At 48.6% G+C, this 16422-nt stretch overlaps 7 protein-coding genes across 15 annotated transcripts; 4 read left to right on the top strand and 3 right to left on the bottom strand.

Annotated features, from left to right (window-relative positions):
• Positions 1–135: 135 nt before the first annotated feature.
• On the top strand, positions 136–3976 carry FOIG_10621 (uncharacterized protein). Of its 5 annotated transcripts, none has more exons than XM_031210976.1 (4): positions 136–490; positions 544–1391; positions 1441–1646; positions 1701–3976. In XM_031210976.1, the coding sequence occupies exons 1-4, from the start codon at positions 377–379 to the stop codon at positions 1865–1867; spliced, it is 1335 nt and encodes a 444-aa protein (XP_031058909.1). In that variant the 5' UTR covers positions 136–376; the 3' UTR covers positions 1868–3976. The 5 variants fall into 5 exon arrangements, with proteins under 5 accessions (XP_031058909.1, XP_031058911.1, XP_031058913.1 ...); XM_031210978.1 differs by having other exon boundaries at positions 136–284; positions 362–490; positions 1441–3976; XM_031210980.1 differs by having other exon boundaries at positions 544–1646.
• On the bottom strand, positions 2173–3468 carry FOIG_10622 (uncharacterized protein; the record flags this gene model as incomplete). The annotated part of the gene is made up of 4 exons (XM_031210981.1): positions 2173–2239; positions 2299–2656; positions 2711–2861; positions 2914–3468. 4 exons carry the CDS (start codon positions 3466–3468, stop codon positions 2173–2175), a joined length of 1131 nt encoding a protein of 376 aa, XP_031058914.1.
• A 7-nt stretch (positions 3977–3983) lies between the features above and the next one.
• Positions 3984–6878, bottom strand: FOIG_10624 (protein mago nashi like 2). Of its 4 annotated transcripts, XM_031210984.1 has the most exons (6): positions 6326–6878; positions 6205–6242; positions 6046–6141; positions 5932–5995; positions 5789–5876; positions 3984–5739 (listed from the first exon to the last, which is right to left on the bottom strand). In XM_031210984.1, exons 1-6 carry the CDS (start codon positions 6361–6363, stop codon positions 5599–5601), a joined length of 465 nt encoding a protein of 154 aa, XP_031058915.1. In that variant the 5' UTR covers positions 6364–6878; the 3' UTR covers positions 3984–5598. The 4 variants fall into 4 exon arrangements, with proteins under 4 accessions (XP_031058915.1, XP_031058917.1, XP_031058916.1 ...); XM_031210986.1 differs by having other exon boundaries at positions 3984–5876; XM_031210985.1 differs by having other exon boundaries at positions 6205–6878.
• On the top strand, positions 3984–11061 carry FOIG_10623 (uncharacterized protein). 2 transcript variants are annotated; one of them, XM_031210983.1, is made up of 5 exons: positions 3984–5920; positions 6010–7462; positions 7552–7972; positions 8028–10026; positions 10080–11061. In XM_031210983.1, the coding sequence occupies exons 2-5, from the start codon at positions 7158–7160 to the stop codon at positions 10226–10228; spliced, it is 2874 nt and encodes a 957-aa protein (XP_031058920.1). In that variant the 5' UTR covers positions 3984–5920; positions 6010–7157; the 3' UTR covers positions 10229–11061. The 2 variants fall into 2 exon arrangements, with proteins under 2 accessions (XP_031058920.1, XP_031058919.1); XM_031210982.1 differs by having other exon boundaries at positions 3984–7462.
• On the bottom strand, positions 10107–12712 carry FOIG_10625 (uncharacterized protein). Its single transcript, XM_031210988.1, has 3 exons — positions 11889–12712; positions 11070–11828; positions 10107–11016 (listed from the first exon to the last, which is right to left on the bottom strand). Exons 1-3 carry the CDS (start codon positions 11889–11891, stop codon positions 10894–10896), a joined length of 885 nt encoding a protein of 294 aa, XP_031058921.1. The 5' UTR covers positions 11892–12712; the 3' UTR covers positions 10107–10893.
• A 442-nt stretch (positions 12713–13154) lies between these two features.
• On the top strand, positions 13155–15086 carry FOIG_10626 (histone-lysine N-methyltransferase, H3 lysine-9 specific dim-5). Its single transcript, XM_031210989.1, has 3 exons — positions 13155–13548; positions 13604–14117; positions 14173–15086. Exons 1-3 carry the CDS (start codon positions 13495–13497, stop codon positions 14637–14639), a joined length of 1035 nt encoding a protein of 344 aa, XP_031058922.1. The 5' UTR covers positions 13155–13494; the 3' UTR covers positions 14640–15086.
• Positions 15087–15105: 19 nt separating this feature from the next.
• Positions 15106–16380, top strand: FOIG_10627 (uncharacterized protein; the record flags this gene model as incomplete). Its single annotated transcript, XM_031210990.1, has 1 exon — positions 15106–16380. The coding sequence occupies one exon, from the start codon at positions 15106–15108 to the stop codon at positions 16378–16380; it is 1275 nt and encodes a 424-aa protein (XP_031058923.1).
• Positions 16381–16422: the final 42 nt, after the last annotated feature.

Below are 16422 nucleotides of genomic sequence, written 5' to 3' on the forward strand. Positions count from 1 at the left end.
CCGTGTGTGATGCCGAATGCTGTTTCTGCTCGTGTGTAAGTCGCAAATGTGAGGTGCTGGGTAACACAAATGGAACGTTTTGGTTAGCCGGGTTTTTCTCGGCGAATTTTTCTCACAAGATCAGAATCTAAAGAGGATCTCTTGGTCGAGCTGCATCCTCAACTCTGCAAATCACTGAATTTTCCAGATATTTTGTACTGTGAAGCACTCAACGCTCTTAAGGTTTATCTGGTCGTGGAATAACGCAGTAAAGCAATTTCCTGATCAATGAAGTCAGGCATTTGGTGTGACTTCCCCCACCACTTCAAGTCACAAATCCTAGGGTAAACTGAACTTCCTCTTACACAACAAGATTCACCAGAAACTGAAAATTGAGATGGATTTTCTCATCAAATTTGCTCAGGCGCATGAGACCTTTCGGGTCCCTGAGATCGAGGCTTTGGCCTTGGTTGAAGGCCTGGATATGAAAATAGTCGACTATAGCCAAGACGTCTGTTCTCCCATGAATAATATTGGTTAAACCCAGAAACTTACTGTGAATAGTCCCCATTTTGTATCGTGCACCTTGATTCGGTTGAATCGGCTAAGCGTCTGGCCAAGAGATCCATTCTCATTCAATCTATCCATGAGCTCTGGGGCAAAGGAAGCACACTGGATGTACTTCATGAATCAGTCAAGACAAACACATCTCATGTCTGGGATAGTTATCTTGGAAAATCATTCAAGTTCGATGTTGACCCATACCAAGGAACTCGTTCAGCCAAAAAGAGGATCGAACTCATCAACTCTTTCCGATTTCTGGGCTGGACTGGGCCTGTGAAAATGACCAACCCTGACAACTTGTTTACCATCTTCGAGATGTGGCCTTATAACAGCGTCCCCTTGAATATTCCGGACCCCACAATGATGTATCTCGCACGACATGTAGGGAACTCATCGCGAGAACTCTTGGTCAAGTTCGACCTCAAGAAGCGAGGATATATCTCAACGACGAGTATGGACTCTGAGCTCGCTCTCGTCACTGCCAACCTTGCACTCGCCGCCCCTGGCAAGCTATTCTATGATCCGTTCGTTGGAACTGGTTCCTTTCCCATCGCCTGTGCCCATTTCGGTGCCCTTGCATTCGGAAGCGATATCGATGGTCGAAGTATCCGCGGCGAGGGTGGCAACAAGAGTTTGAAAGGCAACTTTGACCAGTATGGCATTGGGTCTTGCTTAGGAGACGTATTCTCGGCCGACTTGACCAACACACCAATTAGGAGGCATCTTCGTACATGGGATGGAATTGTTTGTGATCCTCCATATGGCGTGAGAGAAGGGCTGAGGGTTCTTGGTCTCCGTGACCCTGAGAAGACCCCCTGGTTGATAGAGCAGGGGAAGCAACATGGAATGCACGTAATGTCCTAGCCGTTCGATTTGCGCATTCGCTGACTATCGCAGGAAGCCAACTTATGTGCCACCTAAGAAGCCTTATAGCTTTCTGGTGATGCTTGATGATATCTTGACTTTTGCAGCTGAGACTCTGGTGGATGAAGGGCGACTGTCATTCTGGATGCCAACAGCTAACGACGAAGACCAAGAGATTCCCGTACCCAGCCATCCTTACATGGGAGTTGTGTCTGTCTGTACTCAGCCGTTCAACAAGTGTGAGTTGCCGCTGAAGCCTTGTTGCTAATCCTGCACCTACTGATATTTCGCAGGGTCAAGGAGACTCATCACCTACCGTCGGCTCCCCGACTCACAGGTCTCGCAAGAGGCCCTCGAGGCTTACACAAATCGACAGAAGCTCACATTGGACGGAACATCGGCAGACGAACTCAACCCGTTTCGACGTGGATATTTCAAAAAGTTCGAGGCCGAAGAATAAAACCTCGCTTACAGGAAAGACTTCGCTTTGCTCCCATCAAAGACTTCCTATGCTCCGCATTCATGTGATAAACTGCCCATAAAACCCAAATCCTGATTACCCACAAAAGCAACATACGTAGGCACGTCAAGATGTCATGATAGCGGGCCCTAACCCTTCCCGTATTCCCATCTATATGTTGTTATAACAGTGCTGGATATCCCAAACCGGTCCTGCAACAAAACCAAGGCGATGACTGGCGATGTGCTTGTAGCGGCGCCGCGCTCCAAGCTTGTAGTATGCTTTGTACTGAGGTAGCCGTAAGTTTAACGAAATTCGGTAGCGGCAAAGCATCCCTGGTCGGGGACATGCTTCAGCTCCAATTGCTGGAACCTGTTACCGATTAGTATGCAGGAATTGACGCGTGATTGATATTGGTATGGGGAACAAACTTTTCGCTTTTAGAGTGGAAGTAAATACCGCTTACTTCACCCTTGACCTGGTTGAAGCAAATGTAGTAGAACCCCTCGAAGCTGGCACCCGTTATCGTGCGAACTCGATGGTCTGGAACTAAAAAGTGCTCTTTCCAGCGCATAAAGATGGTTTCTCGTTGGGCAGCATCTCGGATAGTGACAGGCCCCTTGCGAGCTTGTTTTTGGAAAGGACGGAAAGCTGTGAACTTGGCCCAATGACTCAAGTCAACCTTGCTATTTGCGCCCCAGTTCTCGTGTTGTGTGTAGAAACTGTACTTGGAACCAATGATTTCGCCCTCAAAATATGTTGTGAGGGTGGGATGGTCCTCAGTTAGACCTTGAAAGCAGAGTCAGTGTCATTGTCGATCTTGATTACACTCTGACCACCAACCTTGGATACGCAGATAGCCACAGAGAAAAGACTCTCGCATGTCAACATGCTTAATTTCGACCTGCACATCGTAGACCTGCCTCTCTGACTGTTGCGTGCCATGGAATTTGCTGCCCGGACGTAGGTAAGATGAAGGAGCCGAAGGGATAGTCTTTCGATTATCAGATCAATGCGTATACAGTGCGATCGACGTTTTAACTCACCCTCATACATGAAAAGTCAGAGCCCATGGATGGAGACCAAAGCTCATCCTCTTGCGCATCGATATCAACCCAATCTGACTCTCCATTCGGCGACCCTCTCCGTCTGGATGATTCTCGAGGGATTGATTCGGTTTCAGATGCTCGTTGCGTGCTATTTGAAGGCTCTCGACTCAACTGACTGCCGATCTCGGCCTCTCTTCCCTTTATTTCAGACCCTGGGCCGCTAGGCATTGGAGTCGTGGCAGCCGTAGTAGCGGTTTGAGGACGAGGAGACATGGTGGAAGATCTTGAGGACGGTTCATCGGATGGACGTCCATCGTACATGGTGGCATCGTCGCTTGGGCCTTCGGGCGCAGCCGGCGCGTCGACGGCAAGGGGCGAGCCGACATCGACAGAAAGATTGGAGTCGGGTAGATCAGCATCGTGGACTTGATCATCGTCGCGTGACTGCCGGTTAGGACGTGGCTGATGTTGAACATCGTCAGGACATGTCGAGAAACTGTAAGACCGAGGCGAAGCGGCTTCGACCGGCGGATTTGATGATGGTGTTGGCATTGTTGTGACGTGTGATGGGAGATGATGCAATTAAACAGCGAAAATGTTGACGCGGGATAGACAGAAGTTCATGAAGAGGACAAGAAGAGTCGTGGGTATCAAATCGACCAGTAGATCATGTATGTATGTTGCGAGGATTTGACTGACGTCGAGCGCTGTTGGAGGCCAGAGGGGAGAACAAGCAAGTTAGTGCTAATCACCAAAACGGGTGGCGATCTCGGGGACTAGCGACTTTGGTAGAGTTGAACAGGGCGCCTGAAAGCCCTTTAGAAAGCAAACAACGTGCCCATCACAAAAGTTGGGGGAGAGAGTGGTGTAATAATACAGGTGAGGTGGAAGCAGGTTAAAGCATGCCAGATCGCATATGGATATGGGTCGATGTGATGGATGGCAAGAAAAGGGTCAAAGTCGGTCGGTGATGCTGCTGGGTTGTCTTCCATTTTCATATCGACGGACGAGGGGCTTGATTTGCTGCCATCCGGGGTTTCTGCACCTAGCGGATTTGTAGGTGGGTACCTCGACCTCCATCCACTCCACTCGGCAAGACGGGGAGTTTTCCAAGTCTCCCTAGCTCATGATTTTACAGTACTGTACATGATGAGGTGTCTTGGTTTGCAGGCAGATGCCGTGTAACTTGGGGTATGCAACTCCTTAAACAACATGACGGCCTCATTAGATTGGAACAATGAAGAGAAGAATCTCTGTGGAAAGATCCGACAAACAGGCCTTACCAACTCTTATACCTATAAACTTTACTCAGGTACCAAAACAGCTTCTTCCCTACAGAAAGACAGATAAGCGTGCGAACGGCGAAAAAGCTTGAGAAGATCAAGTAAGTTAATTATCCGTATTTCCACTGTCACTCGACTTTGCCCGAAACTCTCCATTTGAAATCTTTGTGGAAAGCTTTGCCTACTTCCCCGGGTGACATGTAACTTGAGAAGATGCAGATCGAGGTGTCCTCTCCACTATGATTCCTTTTCATCTTCGGCTGAGATGCTGAGGCTTGACCAGGGTCTAGGTCTAGGTCCAGTCCCAGTTCCGTCTTAGCGGGCCATTATGAACCTTAACAAGACCTTTCATCCACTGTTACAACAAAGGAAATCTCACAATTGAGTTTTTAGAAGTGGCGATGAGGACCCTAACATTAATCACTTCCCAACGGTGCCCTCCCCCAAAACTCGAGTTGACGCCTCTCTCAGATTTGGAATCAGATGCTTCCTCATGCAAATGGAAAAGAATTGGGCTGCTTCCGTGCCGTGCCTCCAGAAGCGCCCAGGCGCCATCGGGCAGCCCCAGCACCCCCCACCACGTTGCCGCTTGCATTTCGTATGGGGTGATGGGCCTTTAAGGAGACATGATGCACACGCCAACACCGAGACCGTTTTGTTTTGCTGGCATGATCTGAAATCATCATACAACGTTGGTAATTTCCACCTCAATCTCGCATTATCGTTTCCTTCACGGGTCTACCCGTCGCCTATTCATTAGCTTTTACAGTATTGGAGCCTCCGCCACCTGCATCATCTCTTCTAAATCACTTCTGTTTGCTGTTTCTTCTGGAAGTGGTATCTTATTATTGATTGCTTTGCAAGTGCAGAGAGCTGTTCCAGACCGCTCACTCAACCTCACATGTGAGCCTGCCCAGGGAGTCTGGTCCAAGCGTGTGTTACTCAGGTCTTGTTCAGGATTGCATATTGCAGGCTGAAATATAGAGCATATAGCATGATCCGACTCGTGTTATCAGGGGCGATTGGTAATTAACAAATGACTCCATTCCCCGTCGTACCACATCCCCCAGGGCATTATCCCAAGATTTCCCGCATCTGTGACTCCCAAGGTTTCCCTAGCTCTCTGATCGAAGGGTTCGATGAGTATCTAGTGATATTCCACCTACCCGACAACAGTGCTCAAAATGCTTTTCTATGAGATCGCTTCTTTGGTGATATTGTTCTTTCATTCGTGATATATAAACATGGCTTGTTTCTGGTAGTCTTTCGCGCCTTTCTTTCACAGTACGGGTATCGTTCTTAGCTATAGCCGAAACATCGCCTCTATCATCGAGATTTGCATCCTCGACTTTTCGATCCCATAACACCGTATCCCATTATTTTTAGTCGGGCCCGTCCTTTAAATTGGCTTGATCTTGAAGTGCAGAGCGATCAAGCTGAAAACTAGAGCCTTGAGATCCTGAACAAGGTAGTAGAACACTCGCAGACCTTCTGGGTCAGCAGACTCTGTGACGTCCACCAGGGATCCAATCTTGGCGGTCTACTGTGCTGTTAGTAGTGTTCCGAAATACGGTGTCTCAATGACCGACCTCGAACGCGATATGATCATTACCAATCCGAATCTCCAATTCCTGGCGTCCATCTTTATTCTTCTGAGGCCATTTCGAATCATCTTCTCTACATTGGGTTAGCGATGCTCAGGCAAGGCCACTGAATATTCGGTTCGTCGTACTTGGTGATCTCGCTCGTCTTGATGATGCGCTTGATTTCGTCGACAACTACCGAGCTGACACACACTATGACTTATCAGAGATGCTGATTCCGCGGGGTTAATCGCATTCCTTACTCTCTTTTCGGATCAAACTATCGTTTCGGTAGTTGGAGTTGTTGGCATATCGGGCCACCGCGCTGCGACCATCGCCGACGACTCGAAAATCGAATTCTGAGCGCGCGACACGTTAGAATAACTTAGAACAGTATAGAGACACCGCACAAGTATTCGTACCAAGGAATTCGTGACCGAAACGACCCATATGGCCAGAGCTGTTTGGAGGAACGTCATTAGCATCGTTTCGCGACCATCAATTAGACGGGGAAGCTAGAAGACGCCGTGATGATAGACTGACTAGTATCGCAAGTAGAATGGTTCGTTCGAGGACGTCATTTTTGCTGCTGTGGGAAGGCGGCAAGACTGACTGGTGGTATTATTCAAGTCAAGATTTATCAACTATCACACTTGAGATCGCAAGGCTGAGAAAGAATCGCGGGACCTGGTGGTCGAAGATGGGTGCACGGACCATATTCGGCGGGGCAGAACAGCTTTACGACCGGTGTAAGACCTTCACCGTCGGTAGCCAACTACGCGGCTTTGGAAGTACATCAGCTGTCAACCCAAAGCTTAGCTATCAACAAGGCAAGGCAACTACACCAGATATAAGAGCGGTCTACTTATGTTGAATTGAGTCATAAATCATCGTTGAAAAGCACCTGACGGTTTCTTTTTTTAGAACTACACCTCTCAATGTTCTGTTAAGGATATAGAAATCAGCATTGAATGGTAGCCTCAAAGTACCAAACTACCCCTTGTTAAATCACGTGATATCGTCCCTCACATTAAGTCGCTTAGTGCCACCTGTTCGACATCGCTGGCAGGACAGATCTTCTTGAAGTTGATGCCGTCCAGAGCTGGTCTAAATTACCATAGGGGATTCTGGTAAAAGCTGTTAGCGATTGCGCGCCAGATACGATTCAACGAATGGCCAAGGCGGATTCTGCTACTCATCCCGACAATTAAAGCTCTAAAGCAGCTCGAACCCCTGAGCTGAGCCTCCCCACCGCCGAAGTCCATACCACCTATACCTCCAATCCACCTCCAAACGTCCCCCTAAGAGCCACGTCCCATCTACAACAAACACTCCCACCAACTTTCTCGGCCAGCAACTGGCGACACTCTTCAAGATGTCTGGCTTTCTTGAGAATGCGTACAGTCTCGTTCACCAGGACAATGCGGCCGACGTCCCCACCGTTTCCGATCTGCGCATGCAGCTGGAGAAGGGTACCGATGAGACCAAGGTCGAGACTATGAAGCGCATCTTGACCATCATGCTCAATGGCGATCCTATGCCCAGTCTTCTAATGCACATTATCCGTTTCGTCATGCCTTCAAAGTATAAGCCTCTCAAGAAGCTTCTTTACTTCTACTACGAAATCTGCCCCAAGCTTGACAGCAGCGGCAAGCTCAAGCAGGAGATGATTCTGGTTTGGTACGGCTACGCCCTTACTACTACTACTACTACTTATACACCAAGAAATTTGATCGCTGCGATGGTTTTTGCTAACAATACTCTCGTAGTAACGGTATCCGAAACGATCTTCAACATCCCAACGAATACATTCGAGGAAACACCCTGCGCTTCCTTTGCAAGTTGAGGGAAGCTGAGCTCATTGAGCCTCTCCTCTCTTCAGCACGATCCTGTCTCGAACACCGACATGCCTACGTCCGAAAAAACGCCGTTTTTGCCATCGCCTCCATTTTCTTGCACTCGCCTTCCCTGATTCCAGATGCCTCCGAACTCATTTCGACTTTCCTCGAGGGAGAGAGTGACGGTGTTTGCCGAAGGAATGGTTTTGCCGCTCTTGTTAGCATTGACCACGATGCTGCCCTCGTTTACCTCAGTTCCGTTTTTGAAGGCATTCCCAATGCAGAGGAGCTTCTTCAGCTTGTCGAACTCGAGTTCATTCGCAAGGATGCGGTTCAGAACTCCCAGAACAAGGTTTGTCTGATAGTCACTCACGGAGGGGGCTGAATAGCCACTGACTATATGATAGGCACGATATCTGCGATTGATCTTCGACCTGCTAGAAGCTGGCGCTTCAACTGTCGTATACGAAGCTGCCTCATCTCTTACTGCTTTAACCAATAACCCTGTTGCGGTCAAGGCCGCCGCCGCCAAGTTCATTGAGCTGAGCATCAAGGAGGCAGATAACAATGTCAAGCTGATCGTGCTTGATCGAGTTGATCAATTGCGCAAGAAGAACGAGGGTGTCCTTGATGACCTGACCATGGAGATTCTCCGAGTTCTGTCCAGTACCGATATCGACGTCCGACGAAAGGCTCTTGGTCTTGCCCTTGAGATGGTATCCAGCAAGAATGTTGAAGAGGTTGTTCTCTTGCTCAAGAAGGAACTCTCCAAGACAGTCGACCAAGAATACGAGAAGAACACCGAGTACCGATCTCTCCTTATCCACTCTATTCACCAATGCGCTATCAAGTTTTCCGAGGTCGCAGCGAGCGTCGTGGAGCTGCTTATGGATTTTATTGCCGACTTCAACAACGCTTCCGCTGTCGATGTTATCAACTTTGTCAAGGAAGTTGTCGAAAAGTTCCCCAATCTGCGTACCACCATCATTGAGCGGCTTGTCTCCACCCTGGGTGAGGTCCGAGCTGGCAAGGTGTACCGTGGCATCATGTGGATCATTGGTGAGTACTCTCTTGAAGAGAAGGACATTCGAGAGGCTTGGAAGAGGATACGTGCTAGTCTTGGCGAGATGCCCATTCTCGCATCGGAGCAACGGCTACTGGATTCTCATGACACCGAGGAGCAGACCGACGATCACATCAACGGAGCATCGAAGCCGGCCGCGCCATCTGGTTCACGCAAGGTCCTGGCTGATGGCACATATGCTACCGAGACTGCTCTTACCAGCCAGTCTTCAGCAGCTGCTAAGTTAGAGGCCGTCAAGACTGCTCAGAAGCCTCCTCTGCGCCAACTCATTCTTGACGGAGACTACTATCTGGCCACTGTTCTGTCATCTACTCTCGTCAAGCTTGTGATGCGACATCATGAGATTTCCTCGGATAAGGCTCGAACTAACGCCCTCCGGGCTGAGGCCATGCTGATTATGATTTCTATCATCCGAGTTGGACAATCTCAATTTGTCAAGGCTCCCATCGATGAGGACTCTGTGGACCGAATCATGTCATGTGTACGCTCATTGGCTGAGTTTGAGCAGAAGAAGGAGCTTGAGGCCGTTTGGTTGGATGATACCCGCAAGGCCTTCCGAGCCATGGTCCAGGTGGAGGAGAAGAAGCGAGCCGCCAAGGAAGCTTTCGAGAAGGCCAAGACTGCTGTGCAGGTTGACGATGCTGTCCAAATTCGACAACTAGCCAAGAAGAACACCACCGAAGGCCTCGATGAGATCGAGGTGGATCTGGAGAGGGCGACTGGTGGAGAGGGCACCGCCGAAGACCTGTCTTCCAAGCTGAGCCGTGTGGTTCAGTTGACCGGATTCTCGGACCCCGTGTATGCTGAAGCATATGTCAAGGTTCATCAGTTCGATATCGTTCTCGATGTTCTTCTTGTCAACCAGACAACAGAGACTCTTCAAAACCTCTCAGTCGAGTTCGCCACGCTTGGTGACCTGAAGGTCGTTGAGCGACCTACTACACAGAACCTGGGTCCTCATGACTTCCACAACGTGCAATGCACAATCAAGGTCTCATCAACAGACACTGGTGTCATCTTTGGTAACGTCGTATATGATGGTGCTCACTCTACTGATACCAATGTCGTTATTCTTAACGACTTACACGTCGATATCATGGATTACATTCAGCCCGCCACTTGCACCGAGACCCAATTCCGCACTATGTGGACTGAATTCGAGTGGGAGAACAAGGTCAACATCAACTCCAAGGCCAAGTCGCTACGTGACTTCCTCGACCAGCTTATGGCCTGCACAAATATGAACTGCCTGACACCAGAGGCCAGTCTCAAGGGTGACTGTCAATTCTTGAGTGCCAACCTTTACGCTAGGAGTGTGTTTGGTAAGTTATTCTAGTCTATGGCAATAATAGGATCGTGCTAACCATGAACTTAGGTGAGGATGCTCTTGCTAATTTGAGCATTGAGAAGGAGGGCGAAGATGGACCCATCACTGGTTTCGTCAGAATAAGAAGTCGATCACAAGGCTTGGCACTGAGCTTAGGCTCTTTGAAGGGACTTAACAAGATCGGGTCCACGGCTTAGGTCAGCTGATATACGTACAAACACCTGGATCTAATTACATGAGAAGGGTTGTCTCAGCATTGCAAGATTCATGACGATGGTTGGAGCGGAGTCAGGGTCGGAGCATGTTAATGGGTGTTTTCCCACCAAAAGGCTGTGCGATGGGTCCCTGGTAGAGTTCATTGTAAGCAGGTTTAGGTAGACGTTGATTACAAAGGCACATGGTTTCACATAGGGTCACAGTCAGAGCCAGTGGCTATCACGAATTGTGGTTGAATAGCTCGGCTTTCTCGTTCAGAACAGGGAAAAGTGATATTAGCGAGGGCCTTGCCAAACTTTTGTTGGATGCCTTGTTGGGCTCATATACATATGTATTGTAAGAGCAACAGCTGGTTAATAGTATCCAAAATCAATCTCGACACAAGGGGATATGCGAGGAATATAAGTGATGGGGAAATAATCGCTAGACCAGCACCCACCAACTCCAAAAGACACAGACAGATGTGGTAAAAGCAGGAAAAACGATATAGGGTATTGTCCAAAAGTGGCCGAACGCAGCGGATCAATAAAAGGCAAAGCTGCCATTGGGATAAGTTGATGATGAGGGTGAAGTGTTTGGCTGAGACAAATGTTCAGGGACCAGGTTGCCTCATGTCTGGCGCTGGGAGGATAGCGGTAGGGCACAATCAAATGTCAAAGACAAGGGCATTGACGACATGACCAGTCTGCCAGTTTTGTGCCGTGAGAGATAGGTTGTCCTTAAGAATCTTACCCATGTATGCTATCCTGATCTTCTTGGTCGACGCAAGCTGGGTGTTGTTAGCATTCTGTTTGCTCGCCAGAGAATAAGCAAGGTACTCACGCCAGCCTCGAGAGCAATCTTTTTGGCTACACTACGAACAGTATCCGACTCATATATGGCGACGTTGATATCTTGGCCGTTCTCACTGAGCCTGGCTCGTAGTTTGACTGTCTCTTGGGCATCGTCCACCTCTTTACCCTTTTCTTGTTTCTTGCCCTCCATCTCTTCGTCGCTCAGTTCTTCATCTGCTGCTGTGTCGTCGCCAGCATTTGAGAGATTACTCTTTGCGCCCTCTTCTCGATCCTCCTGCACATTGAGCGGATCGCAAACAACCCATTCCGGCATTTGATAGTAGTTTCCTAGAGAGTCGTACACGCCATTGGAGAGGTTGCCAGTCGGGAGAGAGATCTCAGCAGCGGATAAAATCATCTGAGCCGTCGCAAGGCCATTGGATCCGTCATCTTGCGCATCCTGGCCCGCTGGATCCCACAAGACAGCCAGGGCCGCATGAATTGTCTGCCATATCTCAGGTCTGCCGGTGACTCTTGTATCAAAGAAGGCAACTCGTTCCTTTGCCAATTCGCTCTTAGTCCATGTGCGATCGCGTGAAGTCCACTCGTGTCGTCGCAAAGGCTTATCGATATGCTGATCCAGAGGACGATTACTGCGACGGTGCTGGCGACGTCTTTCGGCGGGAATTTGCGGTTGAGCGGCTTCTGGGAGTGCCAGCGGGGGAGGATTGATAGCGCGCGACGAAGCGTTGGGTGCGCCACCTGGGTAGGGAGAGTTGGGACCCGAAGAACGAGAGAGGCAGCAGCCCTAGAAGTGTAATGTTAGAGGTAATGACATGTTTATGTTGCAAGCAGAGAAGAGCCGGACCATGTTTGCTGCAAGGGGCGGCGACGATCGCCGTTGACCTGTGGATTGAAGGTCTTGTTAAGGAATGAGGATCCCAACTTTAGTGACTAGCCATAGCTGGCCAAAGTAAGGTCGCAGATCTACCAGATCAGATCAGATCAGATGGGATAGCAGTGTAGTGTAGTATAGCGTGGTGTATTTGGCGGGTGTAGAAGATGTCGCAGTTGAATGATTGACTGACTGACTGACTGAACGAAAGAGGAGAAGGAGAAAGAAGCTGGGGAGATGGACGCACGAAGGAGGCGCAGAGAGAAGACGAAGGATGTACTAAGTATTATGTATGGAAGTATGTGTATGTGTATGCGAATGGTTATAGACGGGAGCCGAGTTTGTTGGCTGGGCTTGCTTCTGGGGTCGCCGAACTTATCGACTCTTCCTTTTGGGGGCTTTCCCACCAAAAGTCACGGCCTGGACAGACCCGACCAGGCTAGAGCAGACCAGGGGGAGGCGTAAAAGTGGGACAAACTTAAAGCCTAAAAAAAGGAACAAGACCAAGAAGAATAAGAAAGGGTCCTTGTCTTGTTCGTTAATCTTTATTTGGTTCAGGTGATCAAGTTAAATCTTAGCTGAGTAAAAGAGGAGAGGTGAAATGTGAATTAACGCGAGCAGCAATTCCAAGATCCAACTCAATTGCTTGTTCTGATCCAGTCAATGAATTGCTGATCATTGCATGGCCAGACAGGGATCAATTCACAGTTGTTGGTGAATGTGACGAAAGATTAAGCTCAAGTCATCAGTCATATAACGGGGGAGACGCGGCCTTTTTATGCAGTATGATGCACACGATGTGATGGAGAGCTTGGTGCATGCCTCCATGGCTTCAGCCAAGAAACTCGAGGTACTCGTAATGACAGGACAATTCATCGATGGCTCAGTCTACTGCTGTAGGTCTCTGTAGGTATCACCAAGTTGAGTCTCGTCAGTGGGGTTTTGTATGAACAGACCAGGGGTTCCCAGAGGGGAACCTTGCCTTTCACTCACTGTACACGGTGAAAGCAGTCACTGGTTGATTATACTAATGACTATATTATAGATCTCGTGCTTCTGAGATGTAACACCATCGCCATTTCCAGGAATGCCCTTGTTTACTGTGAAACACCGCCATCTACCTAATCTTGACTACTTGTCAATTCACAGATCAAGAGAATCTCTATCAACTCCTAGATAAGACCATTCAACGTCCAAGACAGTATTTTTGCAGGAGGAATCCTCAGCAAGCTTTCTATACTCAAGTCCAGTTGCAAAACATCCATGGTGCTCACCTTGACATTCACCGATGTAGGGGCCAATCAGCATGTGGCTTGTACTTGACAGGCACCCACCAACTCAGTTTCAGTGCTTCACCGTGGGCTCTAACTCTTCAAGCTCGAGATCTTTGCCTTACACCAGACATGAATAATCTGTGTCCTTTTTACTATTCTCAAACAACGATCATTAATTTCATTCAATAATACATGTTTCCACCTTCCATTTTCTTTGTCTCACTTTCTCACCATCAACGCAGCATTACACCGTCTCTGAGCCAAAACAAACAACCCATCCTCTTTAATAACACAGCACAATCAACATGGCTACGATGCTAAAGGCCACAGAACGCCATTTCTACTTCCACGGTAAAGAGGTACGTACTCGCCCAATCTCATATCAGCTATGGCTATGACTAATCCAACTTGCAGGGCTATGAAGTAGAGCGCAATAATTGTCACTGGTGTCAGATTCGCGCTTTTCCGACTCATTCAACACTCCCAGTGACAGTTGTTAACGAAGAAGACAATGAGGTACTTCCTGATGACTTTAGATTCATAAACAACGTCGTCCTTGGTAAAGGAGTTGAGCAAGCTGGTGATAGCTTCCGCAGCGGCTGCTCCTGCGCCAAGGACTCAGAGTGCCAATACACGAGTTGTCACTGTCTCGCCGATTTAGAAGACGACGATTCCAGCGATGAAGAGGGATTCGATGCCTTTGGGGACAAGATAGAGAGAGCCACACCAAAACCTCGGAGAATAGCATATGCATACCACTCCCACGGCGCAAAGGCCGGTCTTTTACGGTCCAAGTTCCATAACTCAAAGATGCCTATCTACGAGTGTCACCAAAGCTGCTCCTGTAGTATAGACTGCCCAAACCGCGTCGTCGAGCGTGGCAGAACGATTCCTTTGGAGATATTCCGCACACCAGACCGCGGATGGGGTGAGTGTCATTCTCATCTTGACTAACAAACAATTCACTGACTAAAAAAAAAAAGGAGTGAGATCTCCCGTGTCAATTAAGAAAGGCCAGTTCGTCGACCGATATCTCGGTGAGATCATCACATCCAATGAAGCAGATCGACGGCGCTCACAGTCTGCTATCTCTCAACGCAAGGATGTTTACCTATTTGCTCTCGACAAATTCACAGACTCCGAGTCGTTTGACCATCGGTTAAAGGGCCCATCCCTTGAAGTAGACGGTGAATTCATGTCTGGCCCGACGCGATTCGTCAATCATTCATGCGACCCCAACATGCGAATCTTTGCGCGCGTGGGTGATCATGCTGACAAGCATATTCACGATCTTGCCTTGTTCGCAATCCAGGACATACCTGAGGGTGAGGAGCTTACATTTGACTATGTTGATGGGGTTTCACACGAGGGAGAGGAAACGGGTGGCGACATCGATCATATGACTCGTTGTCTATGCGGAAGCAAGAAGTGCAGGAAGTTCTTGTGGTGATCATTTTGAACAGCCAAGTGAACTTCGTTGCAAGGGAGGTATCTAGATGCAAGTTGGACGTTGAGCTCATCACTTTTACTCCAATCTGCTCCTGGCAGTGACTCGCCTCCCCTTGAGCTTACTTAAACATGAAAATAAATCATGTCACATTTTACGTCAGTTTCTATATCTGGCTGTCTCCTTGTTCTTTGACACACAGGAGTGACCCGGGGGCTGACCAGGCTCAGGTTCTTTGTGAGCATATCGGCGTTCTTTGTCCACCGTTGTTCTTTGAGAAGAGCTCGGAACAATGCTTTGCAGACTTTCGTTTCGCATTGGGTGTTAAACGAACGGTCACAAGTAACTCGAAATGAACTTTGAGCAATGGCGGTTATATAAGTTTTTCCTCCATTCCTGGGAGTTCGCGACTCTGTCGCTTACTTTTCCCCTGCTATTAATATTGTCAAATTCATTTCTGTATTCAACTATGGAGCACTCAAGTAATTTATCATGTCCCGTCTCTGCTATCCCTTCATCTCCATCGTTTACTCATGTTAACTTAGAACCCGTCTCGTCGGATGCCTCAGATGGCCACCACGATGGGTCTCAACAACCGGAGAATGACTGTAACATCAACGAACCTCCAGCCGACCCTCAGGGGTCGCCTCCATCGCCTCCTGACTGTAAATCAGGCGTCCTGGATGGCCTCAGAGACAGAGTTGAACCCGTTAGGGAGAAGAAAGCCACCCAAGGCCGGTTTGGCGCAGAAGTATGCATGAAGTATCTACTCCGTGTGTGCGAAAACACTCCCTATAACGGATCTGGTGGTCTTCACACTAGGCAGATCTCTCGCTCTCTCCGCCGCTCACGACTCATGCGTCGAGGCTTGATTCATCGTCAATTTGACAGAGGGAGAGGAAATCCATCCGTCAGCTGGTGCAACAAAGAGCAGTGCGACTACGAATTCGTCATCTTCACAAACCCCGTTCTCTACCTTGGGAACCGCCCGAAAAGCTCTCAGGAATTGCATGCCGATGTATACTTTCACGACTTTGCTAATGCCATGGTCACGAAGCTCTTTGCCCCTGAGGACAGCAAGGCCAAGAAGCGTAAGGCCCTAGAGATATTGTCTTTCGTGGATTCTCCCCCTGTCCGAGTTGCATTCTCGCATTTCATGGAATGGTACAACTTGCTGGGCTTCAAGCTCTCTGATCGCCAATTCAGTCGAGCTCTGGTTGCAGTTCAGCCAGTGTTCCAGGGCCTCATGTTTGGGGTCAAGACGGCAGCGAGGATTGAGGCTATCCACGAATACATCGTCCCTGAAACCGAAGACATGAAGCAATGGACTCCTAGCCAGCTCATCCTACGCTTTCTCGTCTGGTGCGAAATATGGCGACAGCAAAAGACATCTCGCTCAGAATCTTGGAAGCTCGGTTCCAGTAGAACAGCGACCGAGTTTCTTACTGCCGTGCTTCTCAACTACAAGATGATGTGGCGAGAAGGTTGTTTGCACACAAGTACAACCGAAACGAACCTAGTTTGGGATCGAGTTTGGGACGATTGGTTACGCAAATACTCTCTACAGGAAATCGACGAAGTTGTCAATGGCGAGTTCTTCTATCCTCGAGATCAGCTAGACATGTCGGAGGAAGAGGTCTATAAAGAGGTGGGATATCTTGGAGGTATTGGTCAGTGCGATGATGTTTATAGGCCTGTCAAGTGTTTTCTAGGATATGCAGAGGATAGACTGATGCATTTATGAGATGGTTGGGTTTTAGAGGAGACCATTTAATAGGCACAAAAG

Source organism: Fusarium odoratissimum, assembly GCF_000260195.1.
Source record: "Fusarium odoratissimum NRRL 54006 unplaced genomic scaffold supercont1.19, whole genome shotgun sequence".
In the NCBI taxonomy this organism is placed as follows: domain Eukaryota; kingdom Fungi; phylum Ascomycota; class Sordariomycetes; order Hypocreales; family Nectriaceae; genus Fusarium; species Fusarium odoratissimum.

Bases quoted from the DNA above. Each gene is read 5' to 3' on its own strand.
- FOIG_10621 (XM_031210976.1), top strand. From the start codon at position 377: ATGGATTTTCTCATCAAATTTGCTCAGGCGCATGAGACCTTTCGGGTC. The intron at 491-543 runs GTCTGTTCTCCC...TACTGTGAATAG, and splicing joins TAGTCGACTATAGCCAAGAC to TCCCCATTTTGTATCGTGCA. The intron at 1,647-1,700 runs GTGAGTTGCCGC...GATATTTCGCAG, and splicing joins TACTCAGCCGTTCAACAAGT to GGTCAAGGAGACTCATCACC.
- FOIG_10624 (XM_031210984.1), bottom strand. From the start codon at position 6,363: ATGACGTCCTCGAACGAACCATTCTACTTGCGATACTA. The intron at 6,142-6,204 runs GTACGAATACTT...TCGCGCGCTCAG, and splicing joins TTTCGGTCACGAATTCCTTG to AATTCGATTTTCGAGTCGTC. The intron at 5,877-5,931 runs GTACGACGAACC...AACCCAATGTAG, and splicing joins AAGACGAGCGAGATCACCAA to AGAAGATGATTCGAAATGGC.
- FOIG_10626 (XM_031210989.1), top strand. From the start codon at position 13,495: ATGGCTACGATGCTAAAGGCCACAGAACGCCATTTCTACTTCCACGGT. The intron at 13,549-13,603 runs GTACGTACTCGC...TCCAACTTGCAG, and splicing joins TCTACTTCCACGGTAAAGAG to GGCTATGAAGTAGAGCGCAA. The intron at 14,118-14,172 runs GTGAGTGTCATT...AAAAAAAAAAAG, and splicing joins CACACCAGACCGCGGATGGG to GAGTGAGATCTCCCGTGTCA.
- FOIG_10625 (XM_031210988.1), bottom strand. The intron at 11,017-11,069 runs GTGAGTACCTTG...AACAACACCCAG, and splicing joins AGATTGCTCTCGAGGCTGGC to CTTGCGTCGACCAAGAAGAT.
- FOIG_10623 (XM_031210982.1), top strand. From the start codon at position 7,158: ATGTCTGGCTTTCTTGAGAATGCGTACAGTCTCGTTCACCAGGACAAT. The intron at 7,463-7,551 runs GTACGGCTACGC...ATACTCTCGTAG, and splicing joins CAGGAGATGATTCTGGTTTG to TAACGGTATCCGAAACGATC. The intron at 10,027-10,079 runs GTAAGTTATTCT...CCATGAACTTAG, and splicing joins TTACGCTAGGAGTGTGTTTG to GTGAGGATGCTCTTGCTAAT.